Below are 25,016 nucleotides of genomic sequence, written 5' to 3'. Positions count from 1 at the left end.
CAGAGACGGGTATAAAGAGTCGAGCCCAAGGGAGGATCCGCCTCTTTCAGAAGCACAGGGCTAGTGAGCAGCAGCAGACAGAGACAGCTCAGCATAGGCAGATTACCTTAGCTTCACTGGTCATACCTCTTGACTGTTTTACATCTAGTTGAGCTCTGGAAGCAGAACAAACCTACTGAATAAAGTATTTGTGTTAACTGGAAGTCTACAATCTTTATTCAGACTTCGAGAATAACATAACCATATTACCACGAACAGGGCTCTGTCCCATGTGTGTTCGTTGGGACAGACAGGCAGTGGCTGGAGCTGCCCCTGTTGTGGGTACACAAGGTCCAGGAGGGGGGTGACATGCCGGGCCCTTGGGCGTTGGACAACCACCCCCCACAAGCTCACTATGGAGGTGGTCAGATCACAGGAGACCGTTTGATCAGGAGTCCTTCCCATTAATGGGATGGTGATTGGTCTTAATTGGTGATTGCTTGTTTCTCACCATGTTGCAGTGGGATTACCGACGGGAATGGGCCGGTTAGATCGGAATCTGAACGGTGTCCAGCATGGTTCCCAATTTCGGCCTCTCCCGCTATCTAACCAACCCACTCGTTCACTCACCTGGCCCGGTAAGGCTGGTAGATCGTTCCCCAAATCAGACAAGAAGAATGTCACCCACTCTCTTTTTAATAAATATACATCATCGCAAAAAGGGCACAAGTGGTTCATTTTCTAGTTGTGCACAACAATTGATGAGGACTGGATGTGACACCATTGGCCGACTTTGCTTTGTCGTATTGACCTCCCATCTCCAATCACCCAGCAATGAAAGGTTCTTGTTTCCCAGAGCCACTACTTTGTTTTATTGCAAATTAATGAATGGGTGTGATTTAATGGAAAAGTTTCCAAGTGTGGTAGCGAGCGGGAACTGCCACGAGCTTCCCAATGTCTGGCTCGACGAGGCCGTCACTGCAGCAAACTATTAATTAGTCCACGTAACGAAGCCCCATGGGCTTCTCGCCGCACATCGTGGTCTCGCCGGCTGATCGCTGGGACCACGCTCGCCAGCCCCTCCCGCTAACTAGGGAGAGCAGCATTTAAACCGCTCCTGCACAGCCTACCCCACTCCACTCACAGCCATGCCACGGAGACAACCAGCCCCACGATTCGGCAATGCCGACCTGGACAGACGACTGGAAGCAGTAGAGGCTGCCGGGATGCCCTGTTCCCCCAAAGGTCTTGGAGGGTCAGCCACAAGGCAGCCAGTGCTGCCTGGGAGGAAGTGGCTGCACCCATCAGCTTGTGGAGCGTCACGAGGAGGACTGGCACAAGAACGTCAATGACCTCCACCGTGTCGCTCAGGTGAGTTTGCACCGATCCCCCTATACTCATCCCCCCCTCCATACGGCCCATCTCCCCAAGCCCCCTCTCCCACACCTTGAGCACCCCCCCCCCCCCCCCACACTGAATCAGGTGTGCAGCTAACGATGCCCCCTCTGTGTTCCTGCAGGAGAAGTTAGCCCACAGTCGACAGGAGAGGGCCTAGACAGGCAGCAACGTGCCGGACATGAGTCTTCACTTCCGATGAAGAATGGGCCCTGGGGGTCGCAGTGGTGGCAGAAGACAAAGCAGTGACCACCATAGAGGTCAGCGCGTGGCCCAGAGATGAGGATACACAGGCCCCCACCAGATGACCTGTCAAACGTAAGTTGTTCATGCCCAAGTGACACTGCAAGATTGGCAGGGGCATTACCAGGGTGCCAGGCTGGCATTTTGTCCACGATCGGGCCTTGGATGCCCCGCCTGTGTGAGGTGGGGCGCAGGGGGAGGCCGCGAAGACATCCTTAGAGGTGTGTTGGGGCGTTGGAGGGGTGGGGGTTGCGAGAGATCAGGGCGTCACTTACAAATAGCCTCCCGATCCCCCTCTGCACTGAGGAGTTCTGGCGAGTGGAGCTCCTCAGTGCAGGAAATCCAACCGAGTGTGGCCATGGGGGAGTGGGAGAGGGCGGGGGCATTCCTCGCTGGGCCACCAAAAATAACCAGAATACCATTAGATAGCGGGGCTGTTCCTGCTGCAGAGAGCACCGGGAACGGCCTCTCTATTCTCACCCAAAACACATTCAATATGTCCTATTCTGGTCACCATACTTCAGGAAGGATGTGAAAGGTCCTTGAGAGGGTGCGGAGGAGATTTATCAGAACGATTCCAGGGATGGGGGATTTTAGCGGCAAGGACAGACTGAAGAATCTGGGTGTTGTTCTCCTTGGAACAAAGGAGACTGAGGGTAGATCTAATAGAGGCGTACCAGATTATGACAGGTTTAGAGAGGTAGACGAACAGAAGGTGATCCTGTTAGCTGGTTAATGAACATGGTTGCCTTCAGCTGGAAGGACAAAAAGATTAGCTGACCGTGCAGGGAATCGGGGACAGATTTAAAGTTTTGGACAAGAGATACAGGGCGGAATTTAAGGAAGATTTTTTAAATTTTATGCAGCGAGTGGCAATGACCTAGAATCCTCTCCCTAGGAGGGTGGTGGAAGCGAAACCAACGAATGATTTCACTGAAGAAACTGGATGTATCCATGAGGGATATAAACCTGCAGCCGACAAGGACAGAGTGGGGAATGGGTTTTGGAGGCCAGGAAGGAGGGGGGGAGCTGAGGGGATGGGTCTTGGAGGCCAGACAAGGAGGCACAAAAGGTGGAGGGTTACCATCTTTTTTTAAAAATCCAATTAAGGGGCGATTTTACCGTGGCCAATCCACCTATCCTGCACATCTTTGGGATGTGGGGATGAGACCCACACAAACACGGAAAGATTGTGCAACTCCACACGGACAGGGGATTATCACCTTAAGGGGTTGCTGCCCCCCCCCTTGCCCCGCCCCACCGATGCACTCAAGGCACCCCCACAGGATGTACCAACCCCTTCCCTTCTCTCCCACCCTTCCACCTGCCCGACTTACTTTACATGACATCCCGCCCACCAGAGGTGGGAGGCGGGCTGTGAAATTCCCCCCCTATATCATTTCCAAATTTACAACTGCACCCCTCCTCCCCCCCACCCCCACCCCCACCCCACTTATTTGTTTCCATTCGAGTGCAGCAGCAGGAGCTGTTGTGTTATGCTGCTTTAGATAACACAGGCTGCTACTTGATGCAGTCTTAACTAAAGGATGCTCCAGACTCTGAAATAAGTTCACCGTGTTTATTGAACTATTAACACAGTTCTCAAATGAGTTTGACTCTCTGCTAATCTAACTGCAGTAACTCAGTCTAACTGTACCAGCTTGCTCTAAGCCACGTGCTGGGGTGTGATGCTGCCGATCAACCCTGCCTGACACTCGAGATGTCTGTCTGTGGAAAGAGGCAGGGTGTGAGTGCCCCATTCCTTTTCTAGTGTTTATGTCATGCCCCCTCGTGGTGATGCCACCTCTGAGTGTCCTGACTGCCCATTGGTTGTGTCCTATTCTGAGTGTTCATTGGTTGCATGTTTGCATATCATGACAGAGTTCAGCTGTTATAGAAAGCAGGTGAAGGAGTAACAGGATGAGGAAATATAAACAATTGTTTTATGTACATTTCTAAAATTAGAGGATGAGTAAGTGCTGGAAAGTACAGAAGCAGTCAGCATTTTCCTGCAAGGTCATCACAATAGGGAGAGAGATCCCACAGGAAGACACACACATTTGTCTGAACTCACTCTGTAAAGAAGAGAACCCTGTGGAGTTGCAGAAGCAGATAAAAGTACTTTCTGCTAATTTTGGAAAGCTCCTATTTTACGGATTGCACAGGCCCCACTTTGCCCTTGGCTTTTCCCTTCCTCAAAACAACGTGTGCTACAATCATTACCACCGTTGAACCCCATAGGTTCTGATCTCCAGTAGTCCACTGTTATTTAACACCTGAAATGCTGATTCAAGAGTTATGGGGATAAAACAGGCAAGAGGAGTTGAGGATTATTTATAGGATCAGTCATGAGCTCAACGAACGGTCGAGCAGACTTGATGGGCCAAATGGCCTACTTCTGTTCCTATATCTTATAGTCTATTCCATTCCACTGCTATTTAACCTCTAAAATTCTGACTTATCCTACTCCATTGCTATTTAACCCCCAAGATTCCAGATCAATCTCACTTGTACTATCCAACCCATTGAAATATTCAAGAAGACTTTGATCTTGGACTGTTTTCACTGATGATATTGACTCGCTGCTGAAGGTTAGTTCAACAGGCACCAGTCACACCCAGAAAGCCATTATAGATGAGAGAGACTATCTACCATGTAGAGGGGATTCAACCACAATGTGCATCACAGCTAATCTCAATGTTACCCCTCAGCACAAATGGCAGCTATCAGAAATGGTAACAGTGGTCAATTCTCTGCCCCGGAATCTTCAGGCAAACTCTGAAATCTGTACTGCCAGCCCAGCTGAGAACAGCAAATTCTGCTCAGAATGGGATTGATACGAGGAGCTTCCTAACCTCTGTTACTCAACTACTCACTAGATAACCTCACATATCAAGGGCAATAAAGGCTGGGAAGGAGATCTGTGGCAGAGTGGGTAGTGCCCCTGATCTCTGAGCCAGAAGTTCCGGGTTGAGTCCCACCCCAGGACCTGATGACCAAGGAAGGTGCATTCATGACATGGCCAAACAGGTTGAATATCAACCATCAAATCCAACATGCCATGTCTGACAGTAAGAGCAGAAGAGACTCCTGGTCAGCCACGCTTGATGTGGAGTGGTGCCCCCTCAAGCTGTAAGTCCCTGGCGGCAGACTAGTGACCTGCTCCAGGAATAATTAGCTATGGAAACAGACAAAAGTCTGCCTTGGTGCACCACCAGGTGTGGAATGAGAATTGGAATAAATGCTGGCCTAGCCAGTGACACCCACATCCCATGAATAAATATATTTTATAAAAGAATGATTGGGTGATTTTACTCTTTGAGAGTTCCTAATAACCAAATAACTACTAATAAAGAATGCCTCAGAAACTATACAATTGTAATAGGTATCACTGGTTTCTAAAAAATAAATGCTTTTTAGTTTATCTGGTAACTATGCAATCAACACAAACCAGGGAGTTCCCAGGTTTAATCCACAATCGTGTGTGGCCAAACCTATGCCTATAATAGAAGGTAATTACTGTAAAAGTCATCAAGTGTGCTTTGTGGAGAACACAATAGTCCAAATGTTTCTAGGCCTCAAGCCAAATGATTTACTACCCTAACGTCACCATGGTGATGGACATTGGAACAGCTCTCTGGGAAATAAGCTGCTTATCAGCTGGGGTGTAAACTCAAAAATTATCTCTTCTGGCCTTGCTGATTGAAGTAAGGTTTGTCTGGAGGAGATAGTTCGCTCCAACCTGCATGTGAAATAAAATAGCCATTCATGAGGAAATTCAGGGAGGTTCAGACTAAAATCGCTACATACGGCTGACAAAGCTCATCGTCAAATTCCTGCTTCTGCTTTAGCCTACTCACATCACAAAAGGCACCTCTGCGAATCGAAAGATGAGCAGGAATCTAAACGCAATTGTTATTCAAGGTTATTTTGTGTTTTTTTATATACAAGTGGCAGGGTGATCAAGTCATTTGTGATCTGTTGCATTACTTCAGGTGGTTTAAATCTGGGCTGAGTTAAATTCACAGCCTAACCATCCTGTCTGTATGTATGTTCCCTTTTACTGTTTGGCTCTCTGGTGAAATAAATTCCCAATATCTGCAACAGTATCTAGTCACCAGGCTGGGAAACTCTCAATCTATCAACATTCTGATTAATCGGTTACTTCCCAATCACCATTGGACTTGCCGACCTACATTGGCTCTCCGTCCCCAAATGTGTCATTTTCCTGTCCTTGTCCAAATTCTTCCTCGAGCTCGCCCCACGCTATTTCTGGAACTTTTCCTGGCCCTCAACCTTCCCAATACAGAGCATTCCTCTAACTCTAGCCTCTTGTCCATCCACTTCCTTCATACCTCCTTTGGCAGCCATGCCTTCCATTGTCTGGGTCCTAAACTCTGGAATTCCCTCTCCCAACTGACTCACCTCTCCTCTTGTCGTTCCTTAAGACACTCCCAATAATAATCTTTATTAGTGTCACAAGTAGGCTTACATTAACACTGCCATGAAGTTAGATCTATCTGTTTGATCGACCTGTCCTAACATCCCCTCCTTTCACTTCGGTGTTCTTGGCTGATAATACTCCTGTGAAGCGACGCAGGAACATTTACAAACTTAGATTTGTTGTTGTAAATAGAGAGCTACCGTTAAATAATTCCCCCCCCTCCCCATCCCATTTTATAGCCCTTCTCGCTCCATGCTCGAAATTGCTATAAATCTAATCAATTCATGGTCACCAAGGAGTTGGCCAGAAATGTGGCCTCTTCACAGCCCACTCAGTGAATTGTAGCTCATCACCGTTCAATATACATCAAGTTGTCCTTCCTAATTCCATACTTAATATTTATTCATCAAGGATCCCATTCCACCCTTGCTTCTCATCAGCCCTCAAGCATTTTTTCATCCATTCTCAGGATGTGTATGCAACTGGCAAGGCTGACGTTTATTGCTCCAACTTGACCTGATGGGTCCGTTACTATTGAATTTTTTGGGTTGTGTTAACTGATCAAGGCTAATTGGACAATCTCTTTCGCCACCTGACTGTGCAATTAGGTAACTTAAGCACTGGCCACTGTCCAAACTGGAAACTTTCCTCACCCCTACAGCCAAGTAGTTTTAATTTTGACACCCCTTTCTGCACATTTATGATTTATATGGAGTGTTAATTCAATAATTAGGCTTTTCAATGCAACAAGTAATTCTGCTTTCTCATGGTCATCGGTAATGGGAATGTGACAGCCTTATTGTCCCTGGTCCTGGAATAAACAGATGAGGATTTAGATGCAGGATTGTCACATCAGCCAAGGTGGTCAGGAGCCATAAGACAATCAAAATAATTAGTACACAGAAAAATGTCCATTTCAGTAACGTCATGCCAAGGCTTGGGGTTCAATGTTGTTCAGACGTTCCTAATAACCTGTCCATCAGCAAGTAGCACAATATAGTCCTTTGGCAAGTATGTTTACTAGGTCTTTGGCAGAGGCATCTACTCTTGCTCTTGTTCTGGGAGATGATACTCCTTGCCATCTTCTTGATGAGCTGGGATCAAGCGATGTTCTTCTGCCAAGGACTCTGGAATCGGGACTGACGTCTCATCGCTTGCCTGTTGTCCAAAATGCCAGTTGTCTTCCGGCAAGATTACAGCACCTCCATTATTATCCTTTCCAGGAGCGTGCTGTTCTGGTTGTTTAAGCTGTAGGAACATTAATGTTAGGTTTTAAAGATGGTTCCCAACACCAATGCATTCCAAATGACGAGTAAGAAATCAGAAAGAGCTGCCCAACTGATCCTTAAAACCTGCTTCTTTGACCAAGCTTTTGATCGCCCGTTATAATATCCCATGTGGCTTAGTGTCAAATTTGATTTAACTACACTCCTGCATTACAAATACAAAGTTTATTAGATTGTTTTATTTTGGGACTGTTTCTTTAATTCACGGAAAAATGGAGGGGATCATCTGATCTGTTCTGAATTCCACCCAGCAACAGGTTTGAGTGGCTCAGGTTGTCTTGCTGGGGAGAAGGTGCGAGATATTCACACATGTGAACAATGACCAGAACAGCTCTGCTGTTAGTCTCCAAGTCTCACAGGAAGGTGTTAGGTTTTTTTAAATGGTTAGACTTTAAAGTGTCTGTTTTATGCCAAGATAGAATGGAGTTGGGGAGTTCGAGATCTCGAAGAGAGCTAATTATAATTAATACCTGGATACAAAGCTCATGTTGCTGTGGAGATGCGCTTTGAGAGGGGAACAGACCACAGTAAGTCACTTGGCTTACAGTTTTCTTAAGGGGGCCTCACAGTAGCATGGTGGTTAGCATCAATGCTTCACAGCTCCAGGGTCCCAGGTTCGATTCCTGGCTGGGTCACTGTCTGTGTGGAGTCTGCACGTCCTCCCCGTGTGTGCGTGGGTTTCCTCCGGGTGCTCCGGTTTCCTCCCACAGTCCAAAGATGTGCGGGTTAGGTGGATTGGCCATGCTAAATTGCCCGTAGTGTAAGGTTAATGGGGGGATTGTTGGGTTACGGGTATACGGGTTACGTGAGTTTAAGTAGGGTGATCATTGCTCGGCACAACATCGAGGGCCGAAGGGCCTGTTCTGTGCTGTACTGTTCTATGTTCTATATCCCTGAACCACACCAAGCTAGTAAGATTAACCTATGGAGCCCCCCGCACCCCCCCCCCTTCAGTCCCACGCCACCTGCACCCACAGATATCTAAAGTGACCACCGCCCTACGAAATTACAGCGCCCCCACTCCCGGCCAGGAGTTTCTGTGGTATTTTTGCTGATTCTTTTGTGAATGTCATGGTTGGGGACAGGGGAAGCTTATCTCCTCCCGATGGAACTGTGGCAGCCTTACGTAGCAAGAACAGCCTTTTCCAAATGGTGCCTTTAACATAGTAAACTGTCTCACACAGGTATCATAATCCCCATCGAGACTTATAACTTTAAGAGTTTACTTGAATTTCCAGTGACTGACTGGTTGGATCACACAACAAGGTTTCATGTTTTAAGACGTTTACCTCTGTCGCTGGCAGGTCAGGTGCAGGCAATTAAAATTAATGTGTGCTGGGGTTTTTTTAAATATTTCAGTCCTGCCAATCTTTTTACCAAAGATGTTTTTCAAAGAGGCGGAGAAGTTGATTGCCTTGTTTATTTGGGGAGCCGGGTGGGAGAGAGGGGCTGGGGGAGGTGGCGAGGATTAGGAAGGTACTTCTGCAAAAAGGACGCCAGGCAGGGGTGTTGGGCCTCCCGAATCTATTGTATTATTGCTGGGCGGCGATGACCCACTGGATTAGAATGGAGGAGAGTCTGTGCAGGGTGTTGGGGTTGAGGGCATTGGCAACAGCACCGCTCCCGATGGCCCCGGGTAAATATTCAGGGAGTCCGGTGGTTGTGGCTATGTTGAAGATCTGGAGGCAGTTGAGGCTGCACTTTAAATTGTGGCCGGGGTCAAGAAAGATGCCAATTAGGGGGAACCACAGGCTTGAGCCAGGAAAGTGGGATGGGAGTTTTCGGAGATGGAAAGAGAGAGGAGGAGTTAGGATATTTAAGTACTTGTTTCTGGGAGGTCGTTTTGCGAGGCCGGAGGAGTTGGGGGAGAAATATGGACTGGGGCAGGGGGAAGTTTTTAGATATCTGCCGATCCAGGATTTTGCCAGGAAGGAGGTTCAGAGCTTCCCGATAGCGCCGGCCTTCCCATTGCTGGAAGAGGCATTGACGTTAAGGGGAATGGAGAAGGGGTGGTGTTGGATATGGGAAGTTTCTGGGAATGGACAAGGTATCATTGGAGGGGATTAAAGCTAAGTGGGAGGAAGAGTTGGGAGAAGTTATGGAGGATGGGCTGAGGTGCTTCGGAGGGTAAACGTCTCAACCTCCTGCACAAGGTTGGGCTGATACAGTTGAAGGTGATATAGGGTGCACCTCACGAGGGCGAGGATGAGCCGAACTTTGAAGGGATGGAAGGTGTGTGTGAGTGCTGTGGGAGGAGTCCCAGAAACCACGTTCTTGCCCAAAACTGGCAGGGTATTGGAGGGAGTTTTTTTTAAAGGTTATCACGGGGGTGATGCATGTGAGGTTCAAACCAGGGCCCCGAGAAACCATTTTCGGAGTGTCAGACCAGCCCAGGCTGCAGGGCAGATGTCCTATCGTTCGGCTCGCTGATTGCCCGAAGGCGGGTCCTGTTGGGGTGGAGGTCAGCTTCTCCGCCCTGTGCCTCGGCTTAGCGGGGGAACCTGCTGGAATTTTTGACTCTCAAGAAAGTTAAGTACGAGTTGAGGAGGAGGATGGAAGGATTCTATAATTCATGGGCACTGTTTATCTTACACTTTCAAGAACTGGATGTCATCAAACATTGCGGTGGGGGGGTGGGGGGGGGGGTGTTCAGTATAATTTTATTGTTGACTATGTATGGGATGATTGTGGATTCTCTTTTGGTCTTTCCGTTTTGTATTTGGGATGTAAGGATGATGTTTGGGTTTGTTTGTTGGAGAGGATGCTGGTTGGGGGAATTGCTATTGTATTTGTTATTGTTGGTTATCTTTTGTTGGTTGTATATTTGATGAAAAAGTGGAAAATGAGGAGAATAAAAATATAAAAATAAAACAATACCACAGAAACTAATGGTAAGCTGGCGATGTTGTGGTTGTGTTACTGAGTTCGTCACCCAGAAGTCTGGAATAATAATGCAGAGAATGTGAGTTTAAATTCCACCACAACAGTTTGAGGTCCTAAATCCATTTTTTTTTAAATATGAAAATAAGAAGCCGGTGTCAATACAAGTGACCATGTGGCTGTCGGACAAACCCGAACTTCCGGAGACAGGGATGTGCTGAGCAGTCGCACATCAGAACACAGTAAAATAGGCACTTCTGAACGAATTTAGCCCAAAAATTCAGACTCATTCCACCCATAAACATAAAAGGAAGAGGAAAGGAGTATTATGCCAGTAACTGGGAGCTCAAGAGGCCACAGGGAAGGTAGAAGCGGTGCAAAAGGACAAGAACCGCGAACAGGCAAGTCCGCGGACCCACAAGGCGGGGTGGGGTGTCCCCGGCCACCCCTGACAGAGGGATGGAAGATATTCCTGACTAAGGAATTGATTGCGAAGAGGGAGGCAATCAAAGTGGAGATCCAGGTGGCGGAGGCGCTGGTCGCCATGCAGATGGCAATCGATGGAATGGGGAAGAAGCTGGAGGCTCAGGGGAAGACGATCCAGGAGCTTGAAAAGGCATTGACTGACAAGAGTGGCAAGTTTGTAGCCCTGGAGGCCGAAATAAAAAGGTTGGTGGCGACCCAGAGGAGCCTGAAGGGGGAAGTCAAGGTTCAGGAGAACCGGTCTCGGCGGCAAGATATTTGAATAGTGGGCCTCCCAGAGACGATCGAGGGCAGGGACCCGACAGACTATGTGGCTCAGATGCTGGGCAACTTGGTCGGAAGGGACAGCTTCCCCAAGCCGCAGGAGATCGACAGGGCACACAGGTCACTCTGACTGAAGCCCAGGGCTGGGGATCAGCCAACGAATATAATCGGCAAACTGCACACGTACCAGTATCAGTGGAGGATCTTGTATTGGGCTTGGCAGACAAAAGCAAGCAGTTCAGAAGGACACAGAATACGGGTGTACCAAGACATTGGGCAGACCTGGCAAAGTGCAGGGCCGAGTTTAACCAAGCGAAATTGACCCTGTACAAAAACGGAATAAAATGTGGGATGTTATTCCCAGCCGGGCCCTGGGGGACATCCCAGAACAAAGAACATTATTTTACCATCCCAGCAGAGGCAGACGGGTTTGTGCGTGCGAATCGCCGAGACAAAAATCAGACAAGGCAGCGATGAGGAAGGCACAGGAAGAAAAAGGAGAAAGAAAACTGATAGACATGAGCAATATTTGCGCGGGACAGTACTGCTTCGCTTTGAGCAATAACACCAGCTCACAGGGAGGAAGGTACGAGGGCAGCGGAGCACAGGAAAAGGGCAAAAGGAGACAGAGGGGATAGCAATTGATCAGGCATAAGGAGGGGGTAGGATCATCCCTGGGAGGGGGGGCCATCACAAGGGGGGCCGGGGCGCATCTCCCAGCAGGGAGGGGGGGCTAGAAAAGGGGACAGAGAGGGAAGGGGGACTACAGGGGGAACACAATGAGAAGGAATGGAAGGATTTTAGATTGGCTTCAGCAAGTCAGGTTTGGGTTGAAGCAATAAGATGGCACCGTAAGCAGCCACTTGAGGGTCCCTAAACAGTGGGAAACCCCAAAGTGCAGGATCTCACCCACGTGGCATACACACAGTTGGTGGCAATGTTGGGTGTCCCCTAGACAAAGGGAGCGCAGGGGCCCAGCCTCATGGTGAGAATGGCGACCGCGATCATTATGGATGGCCCCCGAACAAAGGGGAACTCAAGTGCAGTGGGGCATCCAGAAGGTAAGCATGGTTGATCTTGCAGGAAGGTGGGGGACAAAACCCCCCACCAGGATTATCACCTGGAACATTAGGGGACTTAATAGCCTAGAGAAAAGATCCAGAGTCTTCACCCATTTGAGAGGTTTGAAAGCCGACATGGTCTTCCTCCAAGAGACGGACCTGAGGGAGAAGGATCGACTGGGTCGGAGAGATCTACCATTCCTGCCACGGGACGAGAGCGAGGGGGTAGCTATTTTGAAAAACAAGAGGACGGTGTTTACAGTGACAAAGATGGTTACGGACAAAGGGCGATGGTATGCCATGGTCAGCGGTGTCCTAGATGGGGCAGTGTTAATGTAAGCCTACTTATCACAATAAAGATTATTATTATTATAAGAACCTGGAACCAGATGAGATAACACTTTGGTTTAACTGAGGTGACCACCATGGCCCCCATCTGCGACAAACACAGGTTCCCACCAGCCACGCCAGATGCCACCTTTAAGAGGCGGAGACAGGACGAAGGGACGCTAGAGATCAGGGACCTTTGCACGGGGGACAGGCTTGCAACCTTAGAAGAGCTGACGAAGAGATTGGAACTATCGAACGGACAGGAACTTTGACATTTACAAGTTCAAACTTTCTCCTTAAGGAGGCGACGAGCTACTCGAGAGCCCCGAGACACACAATGTTGGAGGAGAAGACAGTATGGATAAGGGAATTGTGGGTACGAATATGGGCGACTTTTAGAACATAGAACAGTACAGCACAGAACAGGCCCTTCGGCCTCGATGTTGTGCCGAGCAATGAGCACCCTACTCAAACCCCCACGTATCCACCCTATACCCGTAACCCAACAACCCCCCCCCCCTTACCTTACTTTTTAGGACACTATGGACAATTTAGCATGACCAATCCACCTAACCCACCACATCTTTGGACTGTGGGAGGAAACCGGAGCACCCGGAGGAAACCCACGCACACACGGGGAGGACATGCAGACTCCGCACAGACAGTGATCCAGCCGGAAATCGAACCTGGGACCCTGGAGCTGTGAAGCATTTATGCTAACCACCATGCTACCGTGCTCACCACTGGTCATGCAAGGCAGAGATGGGAGGAAGAATTAGGGTGGAGACTCTGGAGCGAAGAACTGAGCAGCGCCAACTCCACCTCCTCCTGTGCAAGGCTAAGCCTCATGCAGTTTAAAATGGTGCAGAGAGCGCACCTGACAAAACCCCGAATGAGCAGGTTCTTCCCCGAGGTGAAGGACAAGTGCGAAAGCTGCCAGGGAGGCCCGGTCAACAACGCCCACACGTCCTGGGCATGCCCCAGGCTTGTCAGGCTCTGGACAGCCTTCTCCGAGGTGACGTCCATGGTTGTGGGGGTAAAGTTGGAGCCGTGCCCAATCTTCGGGATATCGGACCAGCCAGAACTTCATACGGGGAAGAGGGCCAACGCCCTTGCCTTTGTTTCCTTAATCGTCCACCGAAAAATTCTGCTCAGCTGGCAATCAGCAGCACCAATCACAGCTGCAGACTGACTGGCAGACCTATCGGAATTTCTCCATCTGGAGAAGATCAAATACACCATCCGAGGGTCGGACGAGGGCTTTCATAATTCGTGGGGGCAATTCACTAGCCTGTTCCAGAACCTGTTCGAAGCCAACAACGGATAGAAAGTGGGGAGGGGGGAGTGGGGAGTGGGGGGGGGGGGGGGGGGGGGAATGCACGGAAACCACCAGGGCCACAGAAAGCAGGGGCGGGGGGGGGGCGGGGGGACCGCCCACAAAGCTACAAGAGCAAAACAAAAGACAAACAAACAACCTACAATGAGGGAAAGGGCCTGAGATAGGGCCCAAAGACAATAGAAAAGGGGAAGATGGTGCCAAAAAGGAATAACATGTAAATTATAAATAATAACCGTTTCAGTCATCTCCTGTACAGTGTAAGAATGTAAACTTCAATAAAAATATTTAGTTACAAAAAAAATCGTACAAACCCAAAGGATTCACTGCTGTCACTTAAGGAATGAAACCTGGCATCTTTGCTCTGACTGACCTATGTGACTCCAATCACAAACCAGTCTGTTTCCTGCTCTATAAAATGGTCTAGCAATCAAACAACAACCAGCAGTGTAACCTTTTCAGGGAAACTGGGATGGGCAGAAAACGTCAGCCTTGCCAGCAACAACCACACCCTCAGAAGGAATTTATCTTGAATGCCTGCTTTGTTGTTTCTGCCAAGTATCTACTGAAATTATAGGTGACGTTTAGGGAACCTACAGAAATCTCAGGTGATAGTGTTAATGTGAGGAACTAAGACCTCACCCTGTATACTTTTTAAAATAAAATATACAGAGATATGTTCATTGCTATCTCTAAATATTAAATCTGGACAAAAAATAAAAAAATGGCTGAACGCATGTCTCTTCGTGACCCTCGAACAAAAAAAGCTACCTGGCAGTATCAGAGCAACTCATCTCATTTTCTCAAAGAGACACTAACGACATATTGTGGTCTGCACAGTCCAAATTCAAAGAGAGCTATACAAAGCCCATCTACATTTCATAACCCAGGCTGGCCGACAGGAGTCTGCTCGTCTGCGAAGACAAAGGACCCTTCAAACTTCCTTTCAATTCTTAATGGTTGAGACATTCAACAACTTCGGGGATCCAGGTGAGGGATATGCACTCTTTGTCAAAGACAGTATGAAGACATGGACCTCTAATTTGTGGAACTAGCAATATTGCTTTGTGGAACTGCAAAGTCAGTCTGTCATTTTACCTTCCGAAGCAGCATTGCAGTCGAGGAGCTCTGGTCCAGGTTGGCTACCTGGCCCCATCTACACCTCTTCTGCTGGAAATTCTGTACCATCACTTACAAGACCGAATCATCTCTGCATGTCTATCGCATTGTGTGAAGTCAACACGGGCAGCATGGTAGCACAGTGGTTCGCATAGTTGCTTCACAGCTCCGGGTCCCAGGGTCGATTCCCGGCTTCGTCACTGTCTGTGCAGTTCTCCCCACGACTGCGTGGGTTTCCTCCGGGTGCTCCGGTTTCCACCCACAGTCCAAAGATGTGCAGTTAGGTGGATTGGCCATAATAAATTGCCCTTAGTGTCCAAAAAAGTTAGGTGAAGTTACTGGGTTACAGGGATATGGTGGGGGTGTGGGCTTTAGTGGGGTGGTCTTTCCAAGAGCCGGTGCAGACTCGATAGGCTGAATGGCCTCCTTCCGCACCATAAATTCTATGATGATTCTATGAACACCACCACCAGCACCGGTTTTCAACCCATCAACCTTGGTGAAGAAATACCTCACTGGACATTGATTCTGGAGTCTGGAACCCATGTGAAACATTATTTTCTCTGCATTGCCTCTGCACAGTAAATCTTTCTTTTCTCTATCGCTTTTACTGCCAAGGAGACAACATTATGAACCTCCTCCTGTGTTTTGAGTGAGTGCAAATAAACTAGCCCTTTTGAGTTCAACCTAACTCGGGTTTGCTATGGGGTTATTAATAGAAATCGGATCACACCAAAACCAAGGGTTTGGGAAGTACACAACCTTTTATATAATGGGGAGGCCAAACAAAAACACCTTCCTGTTTAAGGGTGGGAGGTGAGAAGAGAAATTAGTACTGTTAAATTATGCCCCTTCTGTCCGAAAAATCAGACATCGCTCAATTCCATCAAGTGAAGGCTGTGATCTGGAAAATTAATTCACGTGCAACTCTCATTTATAGACTAAATATTTTATATAGTTAAAACTATAACCTTTTAATAATTACTGCTCTGCCCAACACAATGTTCTCTCCTCTTCTTTTCACGTTGGAAACTTGCCAGTGAGTATTGACTATTTGATTTACCCACTCTGCAGCCTGGAAATGAGCTGTGACAGGACCTGGTCTACAAACGCACCTATCCCAGCAGGAAAGGGGGATAGGAAATGAAAATGAAATGAAAATGGCTTGTTGTCACAAGTAGGCTTCAAATGAAGTTACTGTGAAAAGCCCCTAGTCGCCACATTCCGGCGCCTGTTCGGGGAGGCTGGTATGGGAATTGAACCGTGCTGCTGGCCTGCCTTGGTCTGCTTTCAAAGCCAGCGATTTAGCCCTGTACTGAACCAGCCCCGGAATTCGGAGCAGGAGAACAAGCCAGAGTGTTTGCTCCCCTTTGCCCACCCGCGCACGGCCAACGTGGCGCAAGCCAAGAATCAACCAGGAGCCTTTTTTTTTTAAAAGATTTTTTTAAATTCTTCCATTGGTTAGTTTTTGAAAAGAAACATGTGTCCTCTGACATCTTTGAATCTGAAATCTGACTCTAATAGCGTCCTTTGCACATGACTCAAATGCTTGTGTCATTCATTAATCATCAGCGGTTGGGTAATATGTTGCTTCAGAGAAACGCATTGCACATTGTAATCATTACTATCACCCACATCGGGCCTCAATGAACTGATCCTGACAGGCAAGTTCAGTAGACTGCCTTTCCCCTTTGCAAACTGAGTAGTCCCTTCTGAGTTACCGAAAATAAAAACCTTAAAGATAAGTAAACAATCCACAAACCAATTAAACTAAATATTTGTAACAAGTGGATAATATTCCTAATAACTAAAACATTAGTGTTATCTGGCTGTAATGTAGATTAGAGATCCTCATGTTTCAATCTATAATCTGCACTGAATTAATGGTCTAGATGCGAATGTGCAGGGTATGATCAGTAAGTTGCTTTTTTTTATAAATTTAGTGTACCCAATCATTTTTCCAATTAAGGGACAATATAGCATGGCCAATCCACCTAGCTTTCACGTTTTTGGGTTGTGGGGGTGAAACCCACGCAGACACGGGGAGAATGTGCAAACTCCACAAGGACAGTGACCCAGAGCCGGGATCGAACCTGGGACCTCAGCGCCGTGAGGCGGTTGTGCTAACCACCAGCGCCGGCCCTAGGGTTGCTGGCGCCCCGGGCAAGCTGAACTTCGTCGCCCTTGGGGGGGGGGGCCGAGAGGGGGGGGCCGAGTGGGGGGGCGGGGCTAGGCCGAGAGGGGGGACGGGGCCGGGAGAGGGGGGCGGGGCCGAGAGAGGGGGGGCTGGGCCGAGAGGGGGGAGGCGGGGCCGAGAGAGGGGGGGCGGGGCTGAGAGAGGGGGGTGCGGGGCCGAGAGAGGGGGGAGGCGGGGCCGAGAGAGGGGGGGCCGAGGGGGGGGGGGGCCGAGGGGGGGGGGGCCAAGAGGGGGGGACCAAGAGGGGGGGGGGCCGAGAGGGGGAGGACCGGGGGAGGGGGCGGACCTGAGGGGGGGGCGGGGGAACGGACCCGAGGGGGGGGCGGGGGGGGGGGAGCGGACGAGCGGTGGGGCGGACCGAGGGGGCGGACCGAGGGGGGGGCCGCCCTGGGGGAGGGCGGCCACCGCGCATGCGCTGGTTGGCACCGGCCCAACTGCGCATGCGCGGGACCCGAGTCTCTGGCGCCCCCTAGCACATGGCGCCCCGGGCGACTGCCGAGTTGCCGGTGCCTTGAGCCGGCCCTGCTAACCACTAGGCCACTGTGCTGCCCTGTATGATCAGTAAGTTAACAAATAGCACGAAAATTAGTTGTGTGGTGAAATTTCGAAAAGGAAAGCCTTAGATTACAGGACAATACAGACAGGTAGAATAGTGGCAAATGGAATTTGACCGAGTGCTGTTAGGGAAGGAGTTCCAGGATTTTGACCCAGTGACAAAGAAGGAACCCACAATATATTTTCAAATCGGGATGGTGAGTGTCTTGGGAGGAGGACTTGCAGGTGGTGGTGTTCCCATGTGTCTGCTGCTCTTGTCTTTCTACGTGGTAGAGGTTGCAGGTTGCTGTTGATGAAGCCTTGCTGAGGGCTGCAGTGCAACTTGCAGATGGTACATACTGCTGCCACTGTATGTTGGTGATGGTGTGGATGGGGTGCCAATTGAGTGGACTGCTTTTTCCTGGATGGTGTTGGGCTTCTCAAGTGTAGGTGCTGCACTTTGTCATAATATCCACTCATGTATATAATGGGATGCAGACAGGCAGTGATTGACACACAGGATGACCAGTAAGCACACAACACAGTGCAGCCAATCACCAGACAGGACACTACCACTATAAAGCCAGAGGGCACTAGGTTTCCCGCTCTCTCTGGACCCAGCCACTGAGACAGTCAGAGTCCACGAGCTAGCAAGTGCAAACACCATGCGGTAGCCACTAAGTCTGGTCAGGCTACTACTAGGTCTCCAGTCAGTTCAGTATAGTGTCGACCCACAGCTGAATATGTTTATCAGTTCTATCGTTGAATAAAACAGTGTTGGATCTTCAGTGTTAGACGTCTGTTTCTAGCTTCCCTGCATCGAGTGCAGTCCACATCGAACCAACCTGCCTAACACATCACACTTATACAGGCAACTTGGGAGTATGCCATCACAATCCTGACTTGTGCCTTTGATGCACTATCAATTGACCACAGAAGCGAAGTTGTAGTCCGAAACTGAAGGCTTTAATAGGCAAGATGTTTCCCCAGCAGCTCAGGTACAGAAAGGAGGCTGTGGGGAACGCACGGGCTCTTATACCCCGCCTTACAGAGCGGAGCTACCTTACAGCTCTAACCAATGGGTGACTAGTGTTATATACCATTGGGCCAATGAGCAGTGAACCTTCTCCACCAATGGTGTCTCAGCCTGTGCCTCTATATTTTCCGACCAAAGTGCACAATCTCACACTTTTCTACATTCTATTCCATCTGCCTCTGCTTTGCCCATTCTCGTAACCTGTCCAGGTCCTTCTGCAGCCTCTCTGCTTCCTTAACACAACCTGTCCTACATATCTTTGTATCATCTGCAAACATAGCAACAATGCCCTCAGTTCCTTCTCCCAGATCATGAATGTATATGGTGGATAGCTATGGTCCCAGCACCGATCCCTGCAGAACACCACTAGTCACCGGCTGCCATCCTGAAAAGGACCACTTTATCCCCACACTCTGTCTTCTGCCAGTCAGCCAATCCTCTATACTCCAAGGCAGTATCTTGCCAAAACACCATGGCCTCTTATCTTGTCTAGCAGCCTCCTGTACGGCACCTTGTCAATAGACTTCTTAAAATCCAAATAGATCACGGCCACTGGTATTCCTTTGTCTAACATCCTTATTACATCCTCAAAGAATTCTAACAAATTTGGCAGACATGACCTTCCCTTGATGAGTCCGTGCTGACTCAGCCCTATTTTACCATGCACTTCTAAGTACTCCGCAATCTCATCCTTAATAATGCTCTAAAATCTTACCAATGACCGAAGTCAGGCTAACCGGCCTATAATTTCCCATCTTCTGCCTCCCTCCCTTCTTAAACAGGGTGTTACATTAGCCATTTTCCAATCCCCTGGAACCCTCCTACACAATCTCCTCAGCTATTTCCTTAAGAACCCTGGGGTCTAGTCCATCAGGTCCAGGTCATTTATCCACCTTCAGACCTTTCAGTTTCCCCAGCACCTTCTCCATTGTGCTGGCCATTTCACTCACCTCTGCTCCTGACTCTCTTAAAGTTCTGGCATGCCACTGGTGTTTTCCACTGTGAAGACTGATGCAAAGTACCTATTCAGTGACATTTCTTTGTTCCCCATTACTAATTCTCCAGCCTCATTTTCCAGTGGTCCAATGTCTATTCTTGCCTCTCTCTTACCTTTTATATATCGAAAAAACTCTTGCAATCTTTAAATCTTTATTTTACTAGCTAGTTTACACTCGTATTTCATCTTCTCCCCCCTTATTGCTTTTTTTGTTGTCCTCTGCTTGCTTTTAAAAAGCTCCCAATAATCCTTGCCACACTCTGGGCGGAATTCTCCGCTCCCGGAAAAAATCGGGAGGGCCTCCGTGAACTCGGCCGAGCTTCACGACGGCCTCGGAGGCCGCTCCTCACCCCCTATTCTCCCCTCCCGGCGGGGCTCGGAGCGGTGCTCCATAACTCTCAGCCACGGGGCGTCGCGCCGAGAATGACACGGCCGGCGCGCCTAATGACGTCAGCCGCGCATGCACAGGTTGGCTGGCTCCAACCCGCGCATGCGCGGCTGACGTCACAACGCTGACAGCTCGACCCCGCGCATGCGCGGTGGCCGTCTTTCCCCTCAGCCGCCCCGCAAGACATGGCGGCTTGATCTTGCAGAGCGGCAGAGGGGTAATAGTGCGTCCGATTGAGACGCCGGCCCGACGATCGGTGGGCACCGATTGCGGGCCTGTCCCCTCCCGAGCACAGTCGTGGTGCTCATTCCCACCAGGCCCCCTACAAGCCCCAAACGGGCATCTCCACACCCGTTTCACGACAGCAGCGACCAGGTGTGGTTGCCACCGTAGTGAAATGGTCACAAACGGCAGGCCGCTCGGCCCATCCGTTCGGAGAATCGCCGGTCGCCGTGAAAAAGGCGAGCGGCGATTCTTCCGAGCGGGGGGGCGGAATCACGGGGGGCGTGAAATTTTTCGGGGGGCCCTCCCGCGATTCTCCCACGCAGCGTGGGAAGCGGAGAATCGCGCCCTCTATATTTTTTCCTTTGTTCTTATCTGTCTTTGACTTCTCTTGTCAGCCATGGTTGCCTTGTCCTCACCTTAACATGTTTCCTCTTCCTTGGGATGAATTTCTTTTTTATATATAAATTTAGAGTACCTAACATGTGTTTTCCAATTAAGAGGCGATTTAGTGTGGCCAATTCACCTGCCCTGCGCATCTTTTTGGGTTGTGGGGATGAGGCCCACACAAACACAGAGAGAATATGCAAACTCCACACGGACAGTGACCCGGGGCCAGGATCAAACCTGGGTCCTCAGCGCCATGAGGCAGCAGTGCTAACCACTGCGCCACTGTGCTGCCCTTGGGATGAATTTCTGTTGTGCCTCCCGAATAACCCCCCAAAACTCCTGCCATTTCCATTCCACGGTCTTCCCCTCTAGGCTCCCCTTCCAATCAACTCTGGCGAGCTCCTCCATCATGTCTTTGTAATTACCTTTATGCAACTGTAAAACGGTTACGTATGATTCCAGCTTCTCCCTTCCAAATTGCAGGGTGAATTCTATTATATTGTGGGCACTGCCCTCTAAGAGTTCTTCACCTTAAGTTCCCTCATCAAGTCTTCCTCATTACACATCACCAAATCCAAAATTGCTTGTTCCCTGGCAGGCTCTACCACAAGCCGCTCCAAAAAAAACATCTTGTAGACATTCCAAAGTCCTTTTCTAGGGATCCGCTACCAATCTGATTTCCTCAATCCCCCATGATTATTGTAATATTTCCTTTCTTATACGCCTTCTCTATCTCCTGATTTATTTTCTGCCCACATATTGACTGCTGCTAGGGAGCCTGTACATAACTCCCACAGGGTCTTTTTCCCTTTGTGATTCCTCAACTTTACCCACAGAGATTCTATGCCTCCTGTTCGTATATTGCTTCTTGCGATCTATTTCATTTCATTCCTTTCTAACAATGCAACTCCGCCCCCTCTGCACGATAGGACACACACACACACACACTCCATCGGAACAGATCCCTCCTTCCCCAGTACAGGTGCCAATGTCCCATGAATTCAAACCCATTTCTCCCAAACCAATCTTTCAGCCACGCATTTACCTCTTTAATTTTATTGATGTTGCAAGGTGGCCAGAAGAGCTTCTGGAATAGCCATGTCCAGGAGTCACAAAGGCAGGGATGAGAGCTTCCACAGTGGATAAGCTGAGGCAGATAAAGAGACAAGCAATCCGACGGAGGTGGAAGTAGGTGGTCTTAGTGCTGGGGAGGGTATTGGGTTTGAAGCTCAATTCAGGATCAGGTAGGAAGTCAAAGTTGCAAATGGGGTTTTTCAGCATCAGAGAACAGCCAACAAGATGGATAGAGTCACGCTTTTCAACTGGAATACTGATAACAGTATAACCTACCTGTTTATGTAACCGGCCCAACATTTCCTTCAGGTAATCTACAAAGAAAAAGCAATCATGAACCACACTAATTAATTTGAAATATTAATAGTTGTAGTTTTTGATCATGCATTATCAACATACATTGCATTTAGCCTGTAATAGTGAAAAGAAGATCTCTCTGACACATTGGCAATGACCATATGATCGGGAACACCAAGATTTGATTCCTTGTCTGTGCTGATCTCAGAATAGAAGGGGCACAAGATTGTTTCTTGCACTCTAATGCACCCAATCCCTACCCAAGAATCCTCACCGGAAGCCCACAAGGATTGGTCTTGACATAGAGTAGGATCGCGCATGCCTGCACGAAAATCGCTTATTGTCACAAGTAGGCTTCAAATGAAGTTACTGTGAAAAGCCCCTAGTCACCACATTCTGGTGCCTGTCGGGGAGGCTGGTAGGGGAATTGAACCCGTGCTGCTGGCCTTGTTCTGCTTTACAAGCCAGCTGTTTAGCCCATTATACTAAACCAGCCCCTAATAGATCCACCCACAGCACAAACAACCAAGCAACATTCTTCAGGCTCAAACCTGACGGACAGAATTTTACAGGCACCCACCGATGACTGATCTGCAGGCGGTCTACCCCATCCTCCCCGACCAATTGGAAATTTCTCAGCCCCACTGAGACCTCAGGCGGAATTCTTCGCTCACAGGAAAAATCAAGTTTCACGACGGCCTCGGAGGCCGCTCCTCGCCCCCTATTCTCCACTCCCTGCGGGGCTAGGAGCGGCACTCCGTAACTCTCGGCCGCGGGGGCGTCGCGCCAAGAATGACGCGGCCGGCGCGCCTAATGACGCCAGCCGCGCATGCGCAGGTTGGCCGGCTCCAACCCGCGCATGCACGGCTGACGCCATGACGCTGACGGCACGAACCCACGCATGCGCGATGGCCGTCTTTCCCCTCAGCCACCCCGCAAGACGTGGCGGCTTGATCTTGCGGAGTGGCGGAGAGGAAATAGTGCGTCCGATTTGGACGCCGGCCCGACGATCGGTGGGCACCGATTGCGGGCCTGTCCCCTCCTGAGCACAGTCGTGGTGCTCTTGCGCCAAACAGCCCCCTAGAAGCCCCAAACGGGCATCTGCCGCCCGTTTCACGACGGCAACGACCAGGTGTGTTTGCCGCCGTCGTGAATGGCAGGCCGCTCAGCCCATCCGGGTCGGAGAATCGCCATTCGCCGTGAAAAACAGCGAGCGGCGATTCTTCCGAGGGGGGTGGGGAGAATCGCGGGGGGGGCGCCAGGGGGGCGTGAAAAATGTCGGGGGGCCCTCCCGCGATTCTCCCACGCCGCGTGGGGAGCGGAGAATTCCGCCCCTTATTATTTTCCATTTAAGAGCCACTTACAACCCAGGCACAATTTTGAAGCTGGCGGGAGGAGGTGAGGGATGGAGGGGGAAATACCAGCTGGTAAGCCTGCTCAGGGTTCGGTTCGGGTGGGAAAGAGGAGGTTGGGGGCACCTCCATCACTGGCTTTTCCCGATTGGTGCCCTAGTCAAGGTCCACCCCCCTCAAGGTCCACCCCGCCCCCACACACACACACACACACACACACACACACGGGGTCGTGACTGTTCCCTCCCTCATGATCCTTTCCAACATGGCCCATGACCACACCAAATTCACCGATTCCTCAGAAGTTCACCTCCCCCCAGCAACGTCCAATCCTACCCCTTCCACAGGACTTAACTTCATCCTTGATTCCCAGCACTTCATCCTTGATTCCCAGCACTGAGAAATTAGGAACTGCCTGTAGTCCTAGTGGTGGTCACTGCTCCTGGTGGCGCTGCTAGAAATAAAGAGCTGCCTAGGGCGGCACGTGGCGCAGTGGATAGCACTGGGACTGCGGCGCTGAGGATCCGGGTTTCGAATGCCAGCCCTAGATCATTGACCGTGTGGAGTTTACACATTCTCCCCCTGTCTGCGTGGGTTTCACCTCCACAACACAAAGATGTGCAGGTTAGGTGGATTGGCCACACTAAATTGCCCCTAATTGGAAAAAAAAATAATTGGGTACTCTAACTTTTAAAAAAAATAAAAGGCTGCCAACCAATCAGGTTTGCTGGCAGCTATCTGATGCGGAGTTTCCAATGAGAACAGGGTTGTGGTAGGGGAGTGGTTTCCTGCTCAAGTAGTAGCAGTATGTGGAAAGAGCAGAGAAGTTGGATGTCGGTACCAGGAGCACAGGAATGATGGGCCAAATGGCCTCCTTCTGGAGATCCCATGATTTTTATATTTATACTGCGTCTTTAACCCAGAAAACATTGGAGCAGCGTAGTCAGACAAAGTCAGACCCGAATCTGAAGAAGGAAATAACACCAGTGATGATGAAATGTTTGCTAAAATATCTGTGTTTGAAGGTCTTGAAATAAGTGAAGAGGCAGTCTGATTGAGGGAGGGAATTGTGCAGTGCAAGACTGAGATGGCTGAAGTCACGGCTACCATTTCTTACTGTACAGTATTATCTTCATAAATAATGACTCTAACCAACAAAAGGTCAGAAGCTGGAATCCTGGGCTCCGGTGTGCACCATGGAGTAAGTGGTCACACACAAGGCAGCTCCTGCCCAAGGTTACAGAAAAGAGCTCTTCTTTAAGCAATACGGGGTGGAATTTTGATGAAAAGGCGTAGGTGAATGTTAAAGGAGTACTTTCCCCCAGGAATGCTATGTTTCTTGGTTACCAGACCCGCAGAAACAGTGAAAGATTTGGCTGAAGCTACAGCAGAGACAAAAGCCTCTTCCAGCATGCAGGCGGGGGAAGGGCGAGCTTAAAGGCCTCAAGCTGACTTGAGGGCCTTTATGAAAGCTGAATTCTAGCAGCAGAGGGAACAACTGTGAAAAGATCTCACAAAGGCCATTGAAGAAACGGTGACGGCTAACGTCCGGTGACGGTGGGCGGGAGGCAGCCGCGCGTTGGAGAGCCCCCGTTCAGGAACGGCATTGTTGGGGATTGACGCCCGGTCCTAGGGGCAGCGAAGGTGGTGAAGGCCAGGAGAAAGTACAGGGAAGGGATATGTTGAGGTCCAGTAAGAAAACGGCTGTA

General features: G+C 49.5%; 1 protein-coding gene across 1 annotated transcript in view; it reads right to left on the bottom strand.

Moving 5' to 3' along the window:
* Positions 1–3,182: 3,182 nt before the first annotated feature.
* LOC119969407 (tumor necrosis factor receptor superfamily member 5-like) overlaps positions 3,183–25,016 on the bottom strand; it is a 64,972-nt gene continuing 43,138 nt past the window's right edge. The window contains exons 8-9 of the mRNA XM_038803024.1: positions 21,935–21,972; positions 3,183–7,309 (exon numbers count right to left, since the gene is read on the bottom strand). Coding sequence (XP_038658952.1) covers positions 7,103–7,309; positions 21,935–21,972 — 245 coding nt within the window. The 3' untranslated portion in view covers positions 3,183–7,102. The remainder of the gene's footprint in view (positions 7,310–21,934; positions 21,973–25,016) is intronic.

Source organism: Scyliorhinus canicula, chromosome 7 (assembly GCF_902713615.1).
Source record: "Scyliorhinus canicula chromosome 7, sScyCan1.1, whole genome shotgun sequence".
Taxonomy (NCBI): Eukaryota; Metazoa; Chordata; class Chondrichthyes; order Carcharhiniformes; family Scyliorhinidae; genus Scyliorhinus; species Scyliorhinus canicula.
The sequence above is the reverse complement of the archived record's forward strand: the minus strand, read 5'-3'. Positions and strand labels throughout refer to the sequence as shown.